The sequence below is a fragment of the Mastigoproctus giganteus genome, chromosome 14 (genome assembly GCF_048544385.1).
Source record: "Mastigoproctus giganteus isolate SK-2022 chromosome 14, ASM4854438v1, whole genome shotgun sequence".
NCBI lineage: Eukaryota > Metazoa > Arthropoda > Arachnida > Uropygi > Thelyphonidae > Mastigoproctus > Mastigoproctus giganteus.
In genome coordinates this window covers 92038216-92057557 of record NC_143588.1, presented here as the reverse complement: position 1 = coordinate 92057557, position 19342 = coordinate 92038216, and the positions used below count along the sequence as shown (strand labels likewise).

The following is a 19342-nucleotide window of genomic DNA, read 5'->3' as shown; positions in this document are numbered from 1 at the left end:
CCTCTTATTTTTTTTCTTGTGGATTTAACATTTTCTATATATAAAACAAATTTCCCACTAAAAGTTCATGGTTAATTATTGAAGCTTAACTGTGAAATGTAAGGATGCAAATTTATTTCTGGCAATTACCAAGAATGAGAAAATGTACCAGACTGCAGAACTGATTGATAAAACAAATTATTTAACAGATGATAATAATATGAAATGTAACAATAATATGCATTTTGTAAATAGTGCTAAGTTTCATAATGTAAGTACTTCTATAATACAAAGGAAATGAAACGAAACAAAACAGCGAGTTGGGGGGGTGGTTGAATTTTTTCACTTGAAGTTTTCTCATGTAAACGTTGCATGCTTTTCAATTCTGCAACCAAATTAACGGATTTCTTTTGCAACTTTAATCATATTTGATTGTGTAATTGTAGTAAATTTAGTAAATATCCCCCACCCCTAGTAACAAAAGTTTTTATAATTCATACTTTATAATTTGTTCTTTTGCATATTTTTTGTCAGTTAAATGAAATATAATGATCAAATTTTAGGAATCTCTAATTTTCATTTATAATTATTTTACTGGATTTATTTTTCAGATTGAGTTAGCCAACTTTGAACTTTTCTCCTCCTCACCCAAAGATTTTGCACTGTATTGGAGTGACCGTTTCCCTACTAGAGAGTGGACACCTTTAGGAACTTTCTCAGCTGTTGATCAGCGAACATTACAGACATTTCAAATACAACAACATGGTTTTGGGAAATTCATCAAGGTAAAATGAGAATATTTTGTTTTGTTCAGAACTTTGTAATATATTTTATTTATGACATGAGCTGTAAAGATTTGTAACTTTACAAGACTTCAGCTATTTTCTAATTAAATCAAGAATAATTTTTTTTTTTTTTTTTTTTTTAAATTTTGTATAAAAATAGAAATTCTGAAGTGAAGATTGAATAAAACATTGGAAAATGGTTTAAGTCTAAACTTAGAGTGAGACAGGGATGCACCTTATCACTTCTTTTTGGGATTTTTGTGGACCATTTAATAAAAGAATGTAAGTTACAGACAAAGTTAAGAATGAAGTGTAAAAATTAGATAAGTGTTATATGTGGATCTTATTTGTGCTATTGATAGCTTGCAAGAACTTCAAGTGTCTCTGCATAGATTAGATTAGGTTGTTGGGATTTTACATGAAAATTAGCTACACAAAAACAAAAGTTATGAAAGTTGGGAGAGAAGGAAAGTTTAATGTGTGTAACATTATTATTTTCCTTTTAGCTGTTAGAAGCTAAAGTCTAGGAGGCTATTAGAAGCTATTTGTAGGCCTACAAATAGCCTCTAACAGCCTCCTGGACTCCCTCACTGTCTAGGAGGCCATCAGCTCATAAATGTATATATTCTGTTACCTAGCCATATATTCCCAAATTCAAATAATGTAAGCCACTGTCCTGGATAGCAGTTATTAATTTTTTAGTTATTTCCAACTGGTTTATATTTGTTTTTAGTATTATTATTTGAATTATATTTGTTTATAGCATATACCATCATTTTTCAAACAGTCAGTGAATCCCTGTGATCTGCATATGTCTGAAATTTCTTCATCATCATGAACTTGGTTCAGCTTAGGTCTTTTAAGACCTGTTCCGTTGTATCTCTTGGAGGTGGTCTTAACCTTGCCATCGTTGTCTTGGTCGACCAACATCTATCTTGCCTGTAGGTTTGTAGTTAAAGGCTAATTTTGGGATCCAGTCTGGGTTCATTCTTTCTATGTGGCTGATACTGTTTTATGTAATTTACTATGTTATCTACTTTTAATTTCTCGCGGAATATCTAAATTTCTTTGGTGGTCTAGTCTTCTAAAGCCTAATAATGGTCTTAAAAATCTCATTTGTGCTGCTTCTAGTTTGTGTGCATCTTTCTTATTTATGACCCAAGTCTCACAGCTGTAGAAGAGGGCTGGTTTTGAAGTGATGTTGTGCAGTCGTAATTTTGTTTCAGTTGTCATTTGTTTTCTGAAGTGGCGTTTAATCGTTCCATTCATTTTATTATATTTTTGTAGTTTAAGGGATGTCTTTCCCTTCATTTGATATTAAATTTTCCAAATAGGTGAAGTCAGATATTTGTTCTGTTATTTTATCATCAGTAACAATTTTGACTCTTTGTATGTTTTTTCCACATAATCCCATTGATTTTGTTTTTGATGTCGAGATTTTCATCTCTTACTTTTTACCTATTTTATTCAGGTCATTTGCTGCTATCTGTAGTTCATCTTTGGATTTTGCAATTATAACTTGATCATCATTATATAATATAGTTTGGATTTTATTCCTGTTGTTCAACTGTATTCTGTTGTTAATTGTTTGTTTCCATTCTTTAAGAATTTTATTGATGTAGATATTAAATAAATTTGGTGATAGTCCACATCCTTGTTTGACTCCTTTATTGGTCTTAATTGGGTCTGATAGTTGGGCTTTAGAATATTTTATACAGACTTGAGTTTTTATATAGGCTTTGAAACGCTTTCCGGAGTTGGGTTGGGATATTTTCTTCACATAGAATCTGCCAAAGTTTTTCCTGGTTTACATTGGTTTACATTTTCATAATCAATAAACAGCAGAAATGTTGGTAGATTGAATTCGCTTCTTTTCTCCAAAATTTGTTGTAATGAGAAAATGGCATCTATTGTGCTTCTCCCTTTTCTGAACTCACATTGTTCTTCTTCTAAGAATTGTTCACTGTATTTATTAAGTTTATTCTTTAGTATATTAGAGTATAGCTTTGCAGCAGTTGACAGCAGTGTTATCCCCCTGTAGTTGTTAGGGTTATTTATGGAGCCTTTTTTGTTTAAATTGATTATTCCTGTTTCCCAATCTTTGAGTATCTGTTGCTTATGCCATATGATAAATAATTTTAGTAATGCGTTTTTTAGTAAGGTGCCCCCATATTTAAATAGTTCTACATTCAAATTGTCTATGCCTGGGCTTTCTTGGTTTTTTGATTTTTGTAATATTAACTCTAGTTCTTCCATTGTTATATTTTCTTCATCTTTGGTTACCACAGATTCATCTTCCAATTCCCTAGTGCCTGGGTTATACCATAGTTTGGAATAGTGTTGCTTCCATTCTGCTTGGGAGATGGAGTTGGTTTTTATTTGATCATTTGTGTCTAGTTGTAATTTCTTAAATTTTAAAACCTCTTCTCCATGGGCCCATGATATCATGTTCTAAAGATTTAACAAATTTATCCCAGTCATCTCGTCGGATTCTTCTGGTTAGTTTTCTGACTTCTGCTCTAAGCTTTTTATATTTTATGTGTAGATTTTGTGTCTTTAGTTTGTAGGAACAGTTTATAGGTTTATAGGTCTTTTTTTTCTCATTGATTGTTTGTTTCAATTCTTCATTCCAAGTTCTTAGCCAGTTTTTATTTTTTATAGGTTTATGTCCAAGACTTTCTTTAGCAGCTCCCAGAATTGATTTTTTCATGTTTGACCAGATTTCCTCAACATTATCACTTTCATCTGATTTGAGTTTATCTTTCAATCAACTTTCATACAGGAATTTAGTGCTTTCATCTTCCAACAAATGTATTTTTAATTTCTTAGTAGTTTTTGTTGGTATTTTCTTCTTTTTATTAAGCTAATTTCTTTTTATTTTGAAAATGCTTTCTACTAGGTAGTGATCACTGTCAATTTCACTCCCTCTGAATATTCTAGTGTCTCTAATTTTGTCATTTAAATTTTCATTAATGATAATATAATCTATTATAGACTTTGTTTCTTGCTTCCCATGTGAATTTATGGATATTCTTGTGTCTGAAAAAAGTATTTGTAATTTTAAGTTTATTAAAAATGCAGAAGTCTATGTTGGGCATCTTCCATTATTGTTGACCATGGGTTTGCCTTCTGATCTATTTGTTTTTTTGAACCAGGTTGAAATGAATCAGTTTAACTAAAAAAAAAAAAAAAAAAAAAGGAAATGTTTTCAGTGCCATTGAAAGGTAAAGAAATAGATATTTTGCAGATCACTTCTGTCAGTTTCAATGTGAAATCCTACTGAACACTATTATGAAAGAGAAAGAATTGATATACAATGGTCCTTGGTTGGAGAACAAAAGAAAGAAGTGCAAATATAAATCAAGTTATTTGAAGTAATTCTTGGCATTTTAATAAATGCTCATGGTAATGCTGAGTATTGGAGAAAGATAGTGGGATCTTCCCAGCATAGCTATCCCAGAAGAGAGGAGATGAGATGAAAAGAGGCCAGTCAATAGTTTTACATCTAATTGCAGTTACTTTTCTTCAATAAGCTATGGGAGCTTCAGAATGTTAATATTGTTGGCCATGGCTATGGTCAGGACCTGGAGCAGTAACTTGAGCTTATGGAGTCATTACTCAGAAACAAACACCTCTTTCATGATGGTAACTCTTAGTAAATCTATGGTGAATGAATATGAAGAAATAGAAACACATGAAAATCTACAACCAATTTCTGAAGATGAAGTGATAGAATAGGTTAGAATTGAAATAAAAAAAAATTTAACATAAATAACCATGAATATCTGAAGAGTGATTTTAGTGTGAACAACAATAAATACTCTTTTCCATGCTTTAAAATGAATTTAAAACAGTAAACTGTGGAAACATCAGTTTTCAATAAAGAGTGATGCAGAATTGTCATGATAGAAGATATCTTTTTTGCCACTTAGAACACAGAACATTGACTCTTAGTAAGTCAATGTGAATTGGCATAGTAGAATTTTATACTTGCATTTTTCCAGATTGCTTTATATTTTTTCTTAATAAATTATGGAACCTTCTTGACTTTTCAATAGAAAAATCAAAGAAGGCAATTTTCATTAAAGATATGTCAAATCTTAGGTTCATTAACAGCATAGATGAAGATAAAAGATTTAAATTGTTGGCTCAAAACAACTCTGCACACCTTGCACATTCTAACTAAAATTGCATTTTTAAGCATATTTTTAATTGGGCATGGGTCTTGAATTTGGTGATTGTTTTTCTAACTCTTGTAGCTTCCTCATAATTGCTTTCATTTGTAGCCACTTCTACTTCTAAATATGCCTTAATCCATGAATTAAATGTGAGATAACATGTGAAGGCAGGAATGGGCATTTGATTTCACTTGACAAAGATCCTGTTATAGGAAGTGGTGGATTATTGTTCAAGGTAATTTAAGCATTGGTAAGTCTTGGCCACCCCCCTCACATCAGCTAGAGATTGGTCTCTGCACTTTTTTTTTTTTAATCCAGAGATTCAGATGTGATCCACTTTGTATATTGACTTTTGCCCCAATGTAATATTGTAAATGTTTATTAGAGAAAATATATTTACATAAAAAATAAAAAAAACAAAGGAATTATGTAAAAATTGTCTTTCCAGATGGAACTCTTAGGACACTATGGAACAGAGCACTATTGTCCACTTAGTGTGGTGAGGGTATTTGGTACCTCTATGGTGGATGAATACGAAGAAATGGAAACACCTGAGGTACACCCAGTTTCTGAAGATGAAGATGATAGATTAGGTTAGTGGTATTGAAATGAAAAGTTGAACATTTGTAAATATCTATTTAAATACATGTTATAGAAAATGTAATTCTAAAATAAAATTTAAAAAAAAAAATTATTTTTGTTCAAATTAAATGATACTTTTAATTTTTGAATTGCCAATCAAAAGCTTTAACATTAATTCATTTTTAGTTTTCTAACTCACAGTTATGGTATTGATTCAGTTTCTTAATCGCCTCAGTAATTGGCTGGATCAGCTTTCAAAACTATTAGGATTTTGAAGAACATGGTTTTATTACAAATGTATTAAAGTACCTTTAAAATTTGTCATTAAGCTTTTAATATACTTCTATTCAGTTTATTAACAAATGTATTACTATTTATTTTTGTTATTTCTGTTTGTTTGCTATTTACTATTGCTATTTATCCTTTATTACTACTACTATTACTTATAACACATCCTTGACAATATAATGGTTTTGCTGCTTGTCACTTGTGTGAAGAGGTTTTAGTTCAAATCCTGTTGATTGGAAGAATTCGTAAAGGCCTCTTCAGTCAGGACTGTATAATTATTCTGGGTTTTTCAGTTTTCACAGAATACTGGCCTGTGAACACACAGCAATATAATTGTAGATGGTACTCCACAATATAAATAATAATTATAACAAAATATTTACTATTATCCGAAATTATATAAAATTTAGTGCATTAAATTAGTATATATTTATGTTAACACGTCAACAAATTATCCCAAAAAAAACAATGTAGTGACTGGCATAAATATAAATTTTAAATATTAAGAATGATCAAAAGAATGGACCAGATTGCATTATATTGGTAATTAAAGCAAATTTTGAAAAAATTTTAGCTGGTTCCTGAAACTTTAGTCAGTTTGTTACCACTGTGAAGCAGAGGAGTGAAAGGGACCACATTCAGAATGGTATGGTAAATATGGATGTTCATGCTTGGAATTGCAATTTTTTTTTAATATGTGTATACAGTGTTATAAATATGTTTTGCACTGTTATTATTCTAAAAATTACTAATTAAAGTGAATTTATTTATTGATATTTCCACAAATTAATTTTTATCAGAACAATTAGAAAGAACGTACGCAACACATTTATTTTAATTGTAAGTTTTACCTTCACCTGCTCACAATTTTTATATGGTATTCATATACAGGGTGATTCACTACCAGTGCTACAAACTTGCAGGAGGTGTAGGGGGCACAAAGACGAATCGGAATCAGATAGATTTGCAGGGTCCGAAATGCCTTCGTCATGCGGTAGAGGACGTTGAACAGGAGGTCGCGTGAACAGCGATCCCGCTGGAAGTCAGCATTTGCGAACCGGTTCCTGAGGCAGTAGGATGGACGAGTATTCAAATGTTGAACTGGCTGACATGCACTTCGCGTATGGAGCTGTGGACTGTAACGGGCGTGCCGCTCTGCGCTTGTACCAGGAACGTTTCCCTCACAGGTGTGCTCCTCATCATACGATTTTTGCACGTGTGCACAGAAGGTTACGTGAGACTGGTTGTTTCATGAGAGGTACCATGAATCAAGAGCAAACAACGAGGAGAATGTCCTACGTCTTGCAGAAGGCAATCTGAGTACGAGTATGCGAGCGATAGGCTAACGATTGGGTATTTCCCAGTCCACTGTATGGAGGATACTGTCAACAAACCAAATGAGTTCATACCACCTGCAACGCGTCCAATCATTGGAGCCTGCGGATTATCCACTCCGGAGGACTTTTGCTACTTGGTTTCTTCAACAGAAACGGTTCGCAAATGCTGACTTCCAGCGGGATCGCTGTTCACGCGACCTCCCGTTCAACGTCCTCTACCGCATGACGAAGGCATTTCAGATACTGCAATGCTATGTGATTCCGATTCGTCTTTGTGCCCCCTACACCTGCAAGTTTGTCGCACTGGTAGTGAATCACCCTTTATATTACCAGAGAGCTTATACTCTATTTATTTTTTCCAATTTTGGTCTTCATTCTGTAAAATACAGCTACTCCCTGACTTACGCAAGGGTTGCGTTCCGCAGAACTCTACGTAAGTCAGAATTTCCATAAATGCTTATGCAGCACTCGCAACTTTGATTGAAGCAAAAAATGTTCGACGAACATGTAAATAGAATTATTTATTAAAATTTTTTTATCTGATGCGCAGGAAAAATTATAAAAGTGTACAAAATTTTTAAAAAAATTCAAAATTATAAAATTACAAAAAGAGAGAGGAGACAGGCATAATGTCAGCAAGTTTTACCTTTCGAGCATCATTGCCAGAATTAACTCTCCAGCTGATAACATGCCACTGTGGAGATTTAGATGGGGTTTTTTTCAACACAAAATTTCTTTGCAGCTGCAGAATCTGCACTGATGACTTCACTGCATACTTTAATGTTTTGGAAACCAGCGAGATGCTTGAACCTATCAAACCACTTGTTGCTTGCCATAAACTTGGCTTGGGGCTTGCCGTACTTATCCGTAATATCTTCATAACTTCTTGCTTTTTCTTGAATGGCCATTGGACTCAGGGGTACTCGCTTCTGAATCTGATTTTTCATCCATATTATTAATAGTTTTCCATCTTCGATATAGCACCTGAATGCTGTTTTGTGATAACTGTTGATCTTAAATGCGTTGATCCTTTAATGTGTTCTTTTATACGTGCACTGTCCTTTAAAATAGTATTCACTGTTGAAGCAGCGAGACCTAATTCCCTTGCAATAGATGACAAACTTTATCCTGCTTTGTACCTCTTAATTAATCATCATTTCTAAATCAGTTTTGTTTCGTTTTCTAGCACTGCCAGCACTTGCACTTTCCGTTGGTCCCTTTCCCTTCACCATTGTAATAAGTAAATAGGAATGAAGAGAAGATTCTGCAAATTTGTTTTTTATATGATTGAAGATTTGAGTGAAGGGGAACTCATTTCACCATAATACTATAACGTAAAAACCCACAGAATTCTAGTTATCGATATTATTGCAAATGCAATGAGATCAAGTTTACTACCCGTTTATTATAATGCGCTAACAGAAAAACCCAATAAACCAGAAAGTGCAAATTGTTTTTGTTTTTTTGGTAGTGACCTCCAGAAATGTGTTTTAGAAAAATATCACAAAGGCGTTCAAAATTGATTCTTATAACAGAAAATATAACAATGAAAGTATAGTGCAATTTCCATTATAAAAATTACCTTTTAGAAAGATAAATAGCTTAGTTATATAGTGAAAATTTCAATTTCCAAGGTCTTGGAATGAATTACCAAAAAAAAAAAACAGTGTGTTATTGGGTTCACATTACGGTATTTTCACGATAATACCATTTATTCCTATGGGATGCAAAATGTTTCTACGATTTTAAGTTTGCACCAGCCGGCAAAAACTTACTCAAAGTCGAATTTCCCTAAGTCTAGTATTATGTAAGCTGGGGAGTGGCTGTATAGATAAATTAGTGACTTAAGGTTTTCTTTTTTCTTTCCCTCTCCACATACTCCAGAATTTAATGGGTACATTTCAAAAAATAACTTTTCATATCTGATAAAACTATTTGGGTATAAATCTTCAAGATAGCGAGTTACTGTTTATCTTTTATTGTCCACACTAAGTATATTATTGCAGAAGGTAGTGGCAAGCCACTTGATGAATGATGCTGTGAAAGAATAGTAATGACTGTAATAACCATCTATTGACTTGTCATCAATCCTCATTTATCAAGGTACTTAACAGTAACATTTGTGCTATGGTTATTCTCAGTATGCCATTTGTTTCTTATGGGGTTTATTATCCTTAAACTATAGATAAATCTGAAATTAATTATAGGTAATTTCCTTTAAAACAATTAATACAAATGCTGATATCAAACCACTAATTTCTACAGAAGTTGTATAATTTATATACATAAATGTTTATTGCAATGGCTTAGTAAAATTTAATTGATCAGTGTCTTTTGTTTTTATTTACATTATATAAAAAATATAAATCCAGTTCAGATAAATGAATTTTCCATTTCTTCCACTAGACACAATGCAGTCTGAAGATAAAATATCTTCAAAAAACTTGTTTGGAAGTGCAACAGAAGCAGTCATAAGTATTGTGAAAAAGGCTGCACAGGTCCTTGGCCGTGATAGTATGGAAGGTGAGTTCATTAATATGCCATTTAAAGCAATTCAACTTTTTTTTATATGGGAATTTATCTTAATTTTAGTGTTTGGCACTTGAACCACAGTTTTCTATTTAAAGCACAAAGTTTTAAATTTGTTTAACATTAACATCTTATGTATTGTATATATTATATACAATATACATATTCTTTTTATTGTATTGGGATTATAGTAATAATCTCATGAGAGGGAGGCTCTTCGTGGAGACCAAAAGGAACCATGCTTGCCATCCAAGACCAGATAATCGACACTAAGGACTACAGGAAATACATTGCTAGTTAGAGATGTTAATGATGTCACTTCATCCCAGAAACAGTCTAGCACATCACCATGGGATTGCTGTGTGATCACACACACAGAGTACACTCATAGATATGAACAGGTTGCCAGAATAATACATCAGAAGCTAGTGCAGAAATACCAATTGATCAAAGAAAGTGTACCACATCAAAAGTACAAATTCCAGGCTGTACTAGCGACCCCCATTCACAATAATGGACAAGATGATCCTGCATAATAGACCAGACATACTCTCATCGACAAGAAGGAAATGGCTATCTACCTGATCAACACAGCAGTGCCCAACACCAACAACCTCCAGAAAATCTACCAGGAAAAGATCATGAAGTCAAAGAGATGTGACTTATGGAACAAGTAATGGCCATCCTGATCACCGTATCAACCACCGGCACGATGTCAGTCTCCATAAGAACCCAGCAGTAATAGGCCTCCTGGAGAACACTTACATGGATGGAGAGATGGTATAGAGCAGGGGGTTGGGAAGTGAGCCATATTCAGGTCTGCAGGGGTTGAATATGGCCCACATAACTGATAAGCTAAAAATGCTGCCTGTCTATGAATTTGATATGAAAACAGAGAAACAGGTAACATAAAGAAGAATTAACAGAGTTTATACTTTAACTAAACCGATAATTGATTAAGGGTGAAAAAGGAAAGTTTTTTTTTTTTTTTTTTTTTCTTTTTCTTTTATCTGCTAGTCATGTATCCCATGTTATGAATGTGGAAATTAAACCAACCTGCTAGTGCCAAAACATTACTGATCCCTGGTAGAGGAAAAGATAATGACATTATAGACTTTGCAAACAGTCACAAAATTTATATTATTTCACTTCTCTTTCAAATGTGAAGTTTTCTTTTGCCTTTTTGTTATAATTTTTGCTTATTAACAGTGGATTCTGTAGTTTGATTGTCTCTATGTAGCAATGTTAAATAATGGATTATTTTATTCCTGTTCTTGTGGAATTTCATCTTTTACATTTGCCAGTGCAGATGTCTATTTTAAAATAATTTTTACTGACCATGTATTCATGTGGTTTAATGTTTTGCAATAATTGGTTTTAACATTCTTTTCATTTTGGCATTTATTGGATTTATATCCTTAAGAAATGTATTGCTTTCCATACAGTATAAAACTGACTTCATTTTTATGGAGAAAACAGAGGCTGCAAAACCATTCAGAGCAGGGAGATGTATATAACTTATAGTTTTATATAACTTCCATCTGTGTAACTTCTCGGAGACATCATGTAGGCAGAAGAGTCACTAAATAAAATACTGCAAATAATGTTTTAAATTTATTTATTATATGTGCTTACATTTCAAAGATGATTGGACACCTCCGTCATTGGTGACTGATATAATAGACTTTAATCACATTATCTCTGATTACTACTATGTAAGTATTTCCTCTCTGAAAAAGAAAGCTGAACTTCACAGTCATCATGAAACAACCAGAGTTAAATTATAAATGAAATCAAACAATGGCTATGCAAACAAGAGATAGATTAATTAAGCTATTCATATCGTAGTTTTCTGATTCAATTTGTGTTGTTCTTGGTGTATGCTTCATGTGTTTATATATATGGTAAGCTGTAAGTTGTGGGGGGAGGGACTTGTAATATTTGTAATGACTGCAATATTTTTTCAGTTAGTTTCTTTAATTATTTGTTTTACTGATAACTAATAATAAATCACCTGAAAACGAGTGTTAGATTACTCACTTGTCTCATTTATGTTTGATTTTTGTCAGAGAAAACCCTGGTTTTTATGATGAGATAATCAATTAATTGAAAATTAATGATAGTTAACATTTTATAGATGCAGAAATCTCTACGGATCAACAAAGTCCAGAAAGTGTTCCTCAACATCCATGTGGGAGGTTAGTAATAATGTCACTTAATATTAAAAAAAATTAATTTAGTTACCGTGAAAATTTAAGATGTATTAAAACTAATATTGGAGAATTTTTTTTTTTTTTTTTTTTTTTTATATAAAACCAAGACTTTTCTTAAACAGAATTCTTCATCTATTCTTACCTTATGTTATTTCCTCATTACTTGCATTTTTATATGCATTTGTAAGTTCATAAATTGCCTACTGTGTTCACCATGTCTACCCATCCATATGCATGTGATAACTTTTCTCCCAGTGTTGTAGACTTCAATGAAATTTTATATTTGGTGATTTTAGAAACATTTGAGCCATCCCAAATTTCATTAAAACAGGACCAAGTTTAATTCAGCATTCTCCTTGCCATAAAATTTAGAGTTTTCTGTGCATAAGTAGCACACTTTACATTATTAATGTGTGCATAAGTTGTACTAGACAAGAAAAACATCAGATTGTCACAATTTTCAGCCTGTCCCCTTAGTTCCTGGAAATGTTTTTGGGATCGGTTCATTTTGATAGCCTTTCCCATTGGAATCCAATATTAGTTTTGGATATTCGATCATTATTTGTGAAGGGAAATTTTGATTGACATTGAAAGCTATTAACACTAATTTACAATTCTGTATTCCCCCTCCCCAAACTGCTGGATGTTCAACATTCTGAACATCCAGCAGTCTGGACAAAATATACCATTGGAAATCATATGCACAAATTTTAAATCATAAATATCTTTTTTATAGTAGTATACTATATTATTTTAACTATATGTATAAATTGTATTAGGTTATCGACAGTAAAATTGATAAAAATGTAATTGTAACCAGGCTCACATGTTTTTAATGAAATTGTCTTAATTTACTTGTACTGATATCAGCAGTTTTATTACAAAAGCTATACATGCATAATAAACAGCCAATAATGTAGCACATAAAATTGGTTTTGAAAAATGTTTACATCTTTGATGGGGTGGAGGGGGGGGGTTCAATCTGTTAACCAGTGTAATTTAATGTATCCAAAATAGAGGTCTCTCTGCTTGGAAGCAGTAAGTTTTCTATTTTGCAATTTCATTTTAACATTAACCTTCAGTTTAGTTCTCTGTTATGTCAACAATAATGAGTATGCATGCAATAATGTTAGTTATGTGGTATCCACTTTCCATAACCATAAAATTCAAATTAAAAATTTGGCTTGTTATGTATTGTTAAATATATATTATTTCTTGCATAATGATCATTACAAAAACAGAGGATCCACATATTGCTATCTTTCTTCTTAAAATGTCATTGAGATTGTGGCATATACCAGTATGTTTTATATATAGATATTCATAGCCCAGTCCATAATGCACATGGGGTTGAACAAAATAATGGAAACACCTGATATTGATAGTAATAGTTTTTGTAATGACTTGCAGGTAGTACTATGAAAGAAAGACAATAAAAACTGTTTAGAGGTGATATAAAAAGGTACATGAAGAAAATGACCAACTTCTCTAAATTCCAAAATGGTCAAATCATCAAATTGTTGGTGCATGTTTAGCAGAGGCATCATTGACTAAAACTGTTGATTTATTTAATGTATGCAGAGCAACTGTATCAAAAGTGATGTCTGCATTCACCAAGTGTGGAAAAAAAAAGTCTGATTGGACGAATTATGGCAGAAAATCAAAGCTGACAGAAAGAGACTACTGGACACTAAAAAGGACTGTAGCCCTGAAAACTTAAAATATTGCCTCAGAAATAACTGCAGAACTTCTGTGAGTCTCGGCAATCCAGTTTCCAAAAAACAGGAGCTTCATAAAGCTGAAATTTATTGCAGAGCCACTATTGATAAGCCACTCGTTACTGATGGTAACGTTAGAAAGAGGATGCAGTGATATAAAGAGCACAAAAACTGGACACTTGATGTTAGAAACCTGTCATATTTTGAGATAAACCATCATTCACATTATGTAAATTCTATATTCCTTTTTTCCAACATAGAATTTACATTTGGCGAATACCAAAGTACACCACCCTGACTGTCTTCTGATAACCATCAAACATCGAGGATCAGCAGTGGTTTGGGCAGCAATATCTTGGTATTCTTTAGGTCCTAATATCACCCTAAATGGGGGAATTACTTTTGCTGATTACCTTGATATTCTGAGTGACTAGGTTCATTCCATGGTGGAAACATTTTTTCCCATAAAATATGTCATGTTTCAAGAAGATAATGCTCTAATACACACAGCCAGGTGTGTCCAGCCCTGGTTTGAAGAGCATGAAACTGAGGCTAAGCATTTCCCATGGGCTGCACAATCACCAGACTTACATGTTATTGAGCCACTGTTGGGATATTTGTAAATTAGAGTGAGATTTTTCTACCTTTATCACTCAAGGAGCTTGAAACATTCCTCCAAGAAGAATGGACCAGTATTTCTCTTAATACATAGTAATATCTTCAAATACTAAAATACAGTGGCAGACAAAAAACTGTATCACCTTAAAAAAAGTAACATTTGTAGTGAAATGTATAAGATATTGTTTGATTACAGTCATTTTTTGTCACAAAGCAAGGGTATTGCAAAATTTGAGTGTGGAAATTAAAGCGTGAAACCGGTGATGTGAAAAAAAGGCCTGGATCAGGCTGTAAGAGAGTGATTATGCCTTCGATATTGAAATGGCTACGCCTTCGTAATTGCCATGCTAGTGCTCTTGATTTAAAACTGGGCTTTGAGATGGCCTATGGTGTTGAAACAAGTGCACGAACTATCAAAAAAGACTGCTTGAAAGGAATGTGGTCTGCATGCCTATTGGCCCAAGAAGCCTTTGTTGACCCAACAAATGAGGAAGAAGCAACTTGCTTGGGCTAAAACGCATGTTTCGTGGACAAAGGAGCAATGGGACACCATCTTTTCTGACGAATCAAAATTCAAACTGCATAGCTCGGATGGGAAGCGATATGTCCGAAGACAAAACTCGGAGGCATACCATCCTGACTACATAACACCAACTGTAAAGTTTCCCGCCAGTCAGATAACAAGCAAAGGGGTGGGTCAAATTAAGTTTATTAATGGAACGGTGAATTCAGAAACCTACTCTGCTATCTTGGAGGAGTGCCTGAAACCCATTATTAGGGATCACCATACATGTCCAAAACTGCATTTTTCAACAGGACTCAGCACCTTGCCACACAGCAAAATTGGTAAGTTTTATGCTATTTAGATTTAATGAGTTTGTCTGCTTCACAAGGCTTAAAATGTACTTACACCAATGTTTTCCCTCATTTTTCTCCCTTAAGGTGCAGTCATACCTCAGAAATGCTGGCATTAGTGTTGGACTGGCCCAGATTTGAATCCTATTGAAAATTGCTGGTATAGATATATCATCTAAAATTGCTTGGATGAAGCCAACAAGTAAGATTCAGCTGCAGAAGAGCATTGTACCATGAAATTGGGCAACTGTATATCCAGAAGTTGATTAACTCTATGCCAGATAGTTGCAAGGCTGTAATTGCAGCTCGAGGAGGAACAACAAAATATTGAAGAGTTATTTTGCTGACTTACAGTACACAATACTTTTACGTTAACTTGTTATTTCAGTTTGTACACCTAAATGCAATAATATGTATGTTTGGTTACCATGATTGCCATCTGCATGATTTCTCATATTTTCATTAAGTACGCATTCTACCCTTTGGTAAGATACTTATGGCAGTTAGATATATATCCCATCTAACAAATGCATTTCGAATATTTCTGCAACCCACAATGCAGCACCAAAACACATTATTCGCAAAATTCACAAGTGATGCAATTTTTTTGTCTGCCACTGTATATACTTTTTTAATTATAAAAAATTAGCTAAGTACAGAAAAATTTGAATTAAACTTAAATGAAATTTATTTTAAAAATGAATAAATATTTTATGAAACAATGTATTTATTGTAACTTTATTACGACACTAACCTTTTTGGGACATGACTAATAATGAAGAACCACAGTGTAGTAGTACTAATGGGAATGCAAAAACACACTACAGCTAACCTGTGAAACATGCACTGTTGTATATCATTAGCTGACTCTCTGACCATTCACAGCAACCCGTGCATTATCTCCAGACTTAAGTGTTGACTGCACTGGGTTGTCAACATTGCACATAATATTTTATATTAATATACAAACAAATTTTCTATAAGACTTTTGTTAATTTTCGGGATATTTGGGTTGTTTTTTATGTAGATATAATTTTATTCCTGTGCATGGGGATCAGCCAAAATATGCTTTGTGATTTGACCATTTTCCATCCTCTGATCTTAAAACAGTATTACAATTTTGTAATACCATGCATGAATATTTACATTAAGGTTCAAGTATTAACCTTTAGAATCCAGAATTTAATACTCAATCAAAAATAATTATAATAAATGTATAAGTATAAAAATATAATTGTCTGAAAATAAGACAAGTTTTTAATCTTCCCTTTTGTGAATTCATGTATATAAAATATAAACATTCATGTCAGATCATAGCATCATGCCATATGCTGCCATCTTGTGCTGTATTAATAAAATTTAAGTGAATGAATATAATCTTCTCTGGAGCATCAACAATATGGCTTTCAGTTGCACTTGATTTGTTCATTATCATTCTGTAAATCTGACATAAAAAGAAGTGGTTAAGTAAACCTTTGGGAGAGGGAGTTTTAAAGACATTACAATATTATAAATATTGTTATAAACATCTTTGAGCCGACCGGGCTAGCCGGGTGGGTAAAGTGCCTGCCTGGCAACCCAAAGGTCGCGGGTTCGATTCCCGCCTCAGGCTTGGATCAAAGTACTGCAAAAACCTTGGGAGGTGCATTATGGCCACAAAAGCCTATGCGCCAAAAAAAAAAAAATAAAAAAAATAAAAATAAACATCTTTGAAATGTTACAATATTTAAATAATATTAAAGGTTCTAGCTCTTAATGAAATTTATTATAAAAATACAGAATATACTGTGTATGTGACTCTTAAAATATTGTGATCACAGAAGAATATAAAAAAACTTATAGAATTTGTGGATTTTGCTGAAATACAAAGTGATACCTTTCATTAAATATATCTTGCTCAAATTGTCGTTTAATTTATGTAAAAGAAGCTTAAGTGGTTGAATAGCATTGTGTAAAAACAAATGCTATTGTTAGCCATTTTTTTATTCATCTTGGATTTATTCATATAAGGATATCGTAATTACAAAACTAAATTAAAATTAAAAAAGCATAAGTCAAACCTGTTCTCTAATATATTGCATGATGCATGAATTTAAAATAAGTAATAATAACTTTTACTAATTTTAATTTAATTTTCAGCAACTTTTCTAAGGAACATTGGAACTGCACTCTGAATATGACAAAAGCTGACCAATCAAATCTTTCTTTATCTTCACTAAAAATTGATCTAGATTATTTATCCTTGCAGTTAATGTTAATGCCGTATTTGCAACAATGTGGACAGTGCTCCGCAGTACCCATTGTGGATGATTTTCACTCCCATTCAGAACCTGCTTTAGCTTGTCGCTTTCTTCAAGCAGCTTTAGGTCCAGTGGTATTTGATTCTGTCTGCAAGTTCTACAAAGAATATCATTTGTCTACTTTATCTGTAACAGGACCAGTGGCTACTCAGTTCTCTGATATTTCTCTTGTAACAGAAACTGATGACAAAATTCCTTCTGATCTACTAAAAACTTTGACTGTTCCCTTGGCAACTGATGAAACTTTAATTGATCCATCATTACCAGTTGAAAGTAGCATTCTCTCACCTGTTTCTTCAGTAGTTGTGGTGCCTCCCTCTGAAACTACATCTGAAGTAATGAAAATGGTGGAATGTACTGATGATGGTACTACATGTACAGGTGCATCAATTCAACCTACTAGAACCTTTCAAAAAGAGCAGGAAGTACCATGGGAACTTGGTACCGACAAAAAATGTGAACCTCCACTAAGTTCAGAACACATAACTCAGAGTGTTATTTCTCCCAATGTGATTCTTCCTAGTAAAGTTGACAGTGGTGATACTGGACCTGTTGAAGATCCAAAAAATGAAGAATATTTACAAACATTTCTTGTCTCAGACAAACCTCTATCATCTGTTATAGTCCAACCATCCATTGCCGAGCCAGATCAAGAAACTTTGGAAACACAATACCAGGGAAGTGGATTATTTTCTTTAGATGAATTTGCTGAACAAAATGGAAGACTGGAAGAAACACTAAACATATCTCCTTCTGTAACTCTTTCTACTCAGATATTAGAGGATGAATTTGAAGACATAAGGAGTGAAGATAAAGGACAACTTCCTCCAGGTGAAATTATTAAGGAGAGTAAAAGTGACTCAGCTATAATACCACCAAAAATAGATCCAATGTTAATGGGAGCAGGGTCTACTTCAAGTCAAAAAGAGTCTGTATTCATGAGAATGGGCAATCGTATTAAAGCTTTAGAATTAAATATGTCACTCAGTAGTCAGTATCTTCAGGAATTGAGCCAGCGATACAGAAAACAGATGGAAGAGATGCAAAGGGCATTTAATCGTACTATTGGTACACTTAATGATACTGCCAAAAAGGCTGCTGAAAGGGTATGTATAATGAAGTTATTAACTAATATCTTATTCTTTTAGTAATTATTTAGCATATAAATTACAAAATATAGTGTACTGAATTTTGCACTACATATTCAAGGTAAAGTCAAAGGTTTTCAAACTTCAGCATATATTTATCTTAAATTATAAGTTATTCATGCTGCCTCCTTCAAAGTGTACTCTTACTACCACAGAGTTCTGCATTGGGCACACAATTGCTGAATGCAATATGAGATAGTTTTTCTGGGGGGCTATCAAAAATGAGAACAGTTGGTGGGGGGATAATTGAGAAACTCGATTACACTCTTTTGTGAAATGCCATAATGTATGATGATGAGTATGTCTCACTTGCTGTTGTAAGTGAATCTGCAAATCATTCCACAGTTGCCTGTAATTTGGATGGCAACAGATCTCTGCCACAAACAGTTCATTCTACCTTATCCAGCAGATGCCCAGTTGGGTTGTAATCTGTGACTGAGTAGGCCAATAAAGTTTTTGGTATGGCAGTCAGAATACCAATATCATTCAGATCAGCATAAACGTGTATAAGAACATGCAACAGCTCATTCACCTTTGCATTAAAGAAGGGAGAGCTTAGTTTTGCAAAAACTTTGTGGAGATAATTTTATAATTCTTCATTGGTGTGATACCAAATTTATTTCTCCTCAAGTTTTAACCACCGATTGTTTTTCAGAAATACTGAGAACATTTTCCACATTATATAGCTGATGCAAAAAATGCTTCTAAATTTTTCATAGAAAACCTTAAATAATGCCAAGAAAACAACAATTACTTGAGCCATAAATCAGTTAAAACAGAAATCCTTTTTTTTTTTTTTTTTTTTTTTTTTC

At 33.1% G+C, this 19342-nt stretch overlaps 1 protein-coding gene across 4 annotated transcripts in view; it reads left to right on the top strand.

Moving 5' to 3' along the window:
• Nucleotides 1-19342, top strand: part of LOC150075356 (SUN domain-containing ossification factor) — a 196935-nt gene that overhangs the window by 140347 nt on the left and 37246 nt on the right. For all 4 annotated transcript variants that reach the window (XR_016547908.1, XM_090389015.1, XM_090389017.1 and 1 more), the window contains exons 7-11: nt 591-764; nt 5391-5535; nt 9556-9672; nt 11816-11876; nt 17222-18488. Coding sequence is in view for 3 of the 4 variants with exons in the window: in XM_090389015.1 (XP_090245141.1) it covers nt 591-764; nt 5391-5535; nt 9556-9672; nt 11816-11876; nt 17222-18488 (1764 nt within the window). In the remaining variant the exon portion in view is untranslated. The remainder of the gene's footprint in view (nt 1-590; nt 765-5390; nt 5536-9555; nt 9673-11815; nt 11877-17221; nt 18489-19342) is intronic.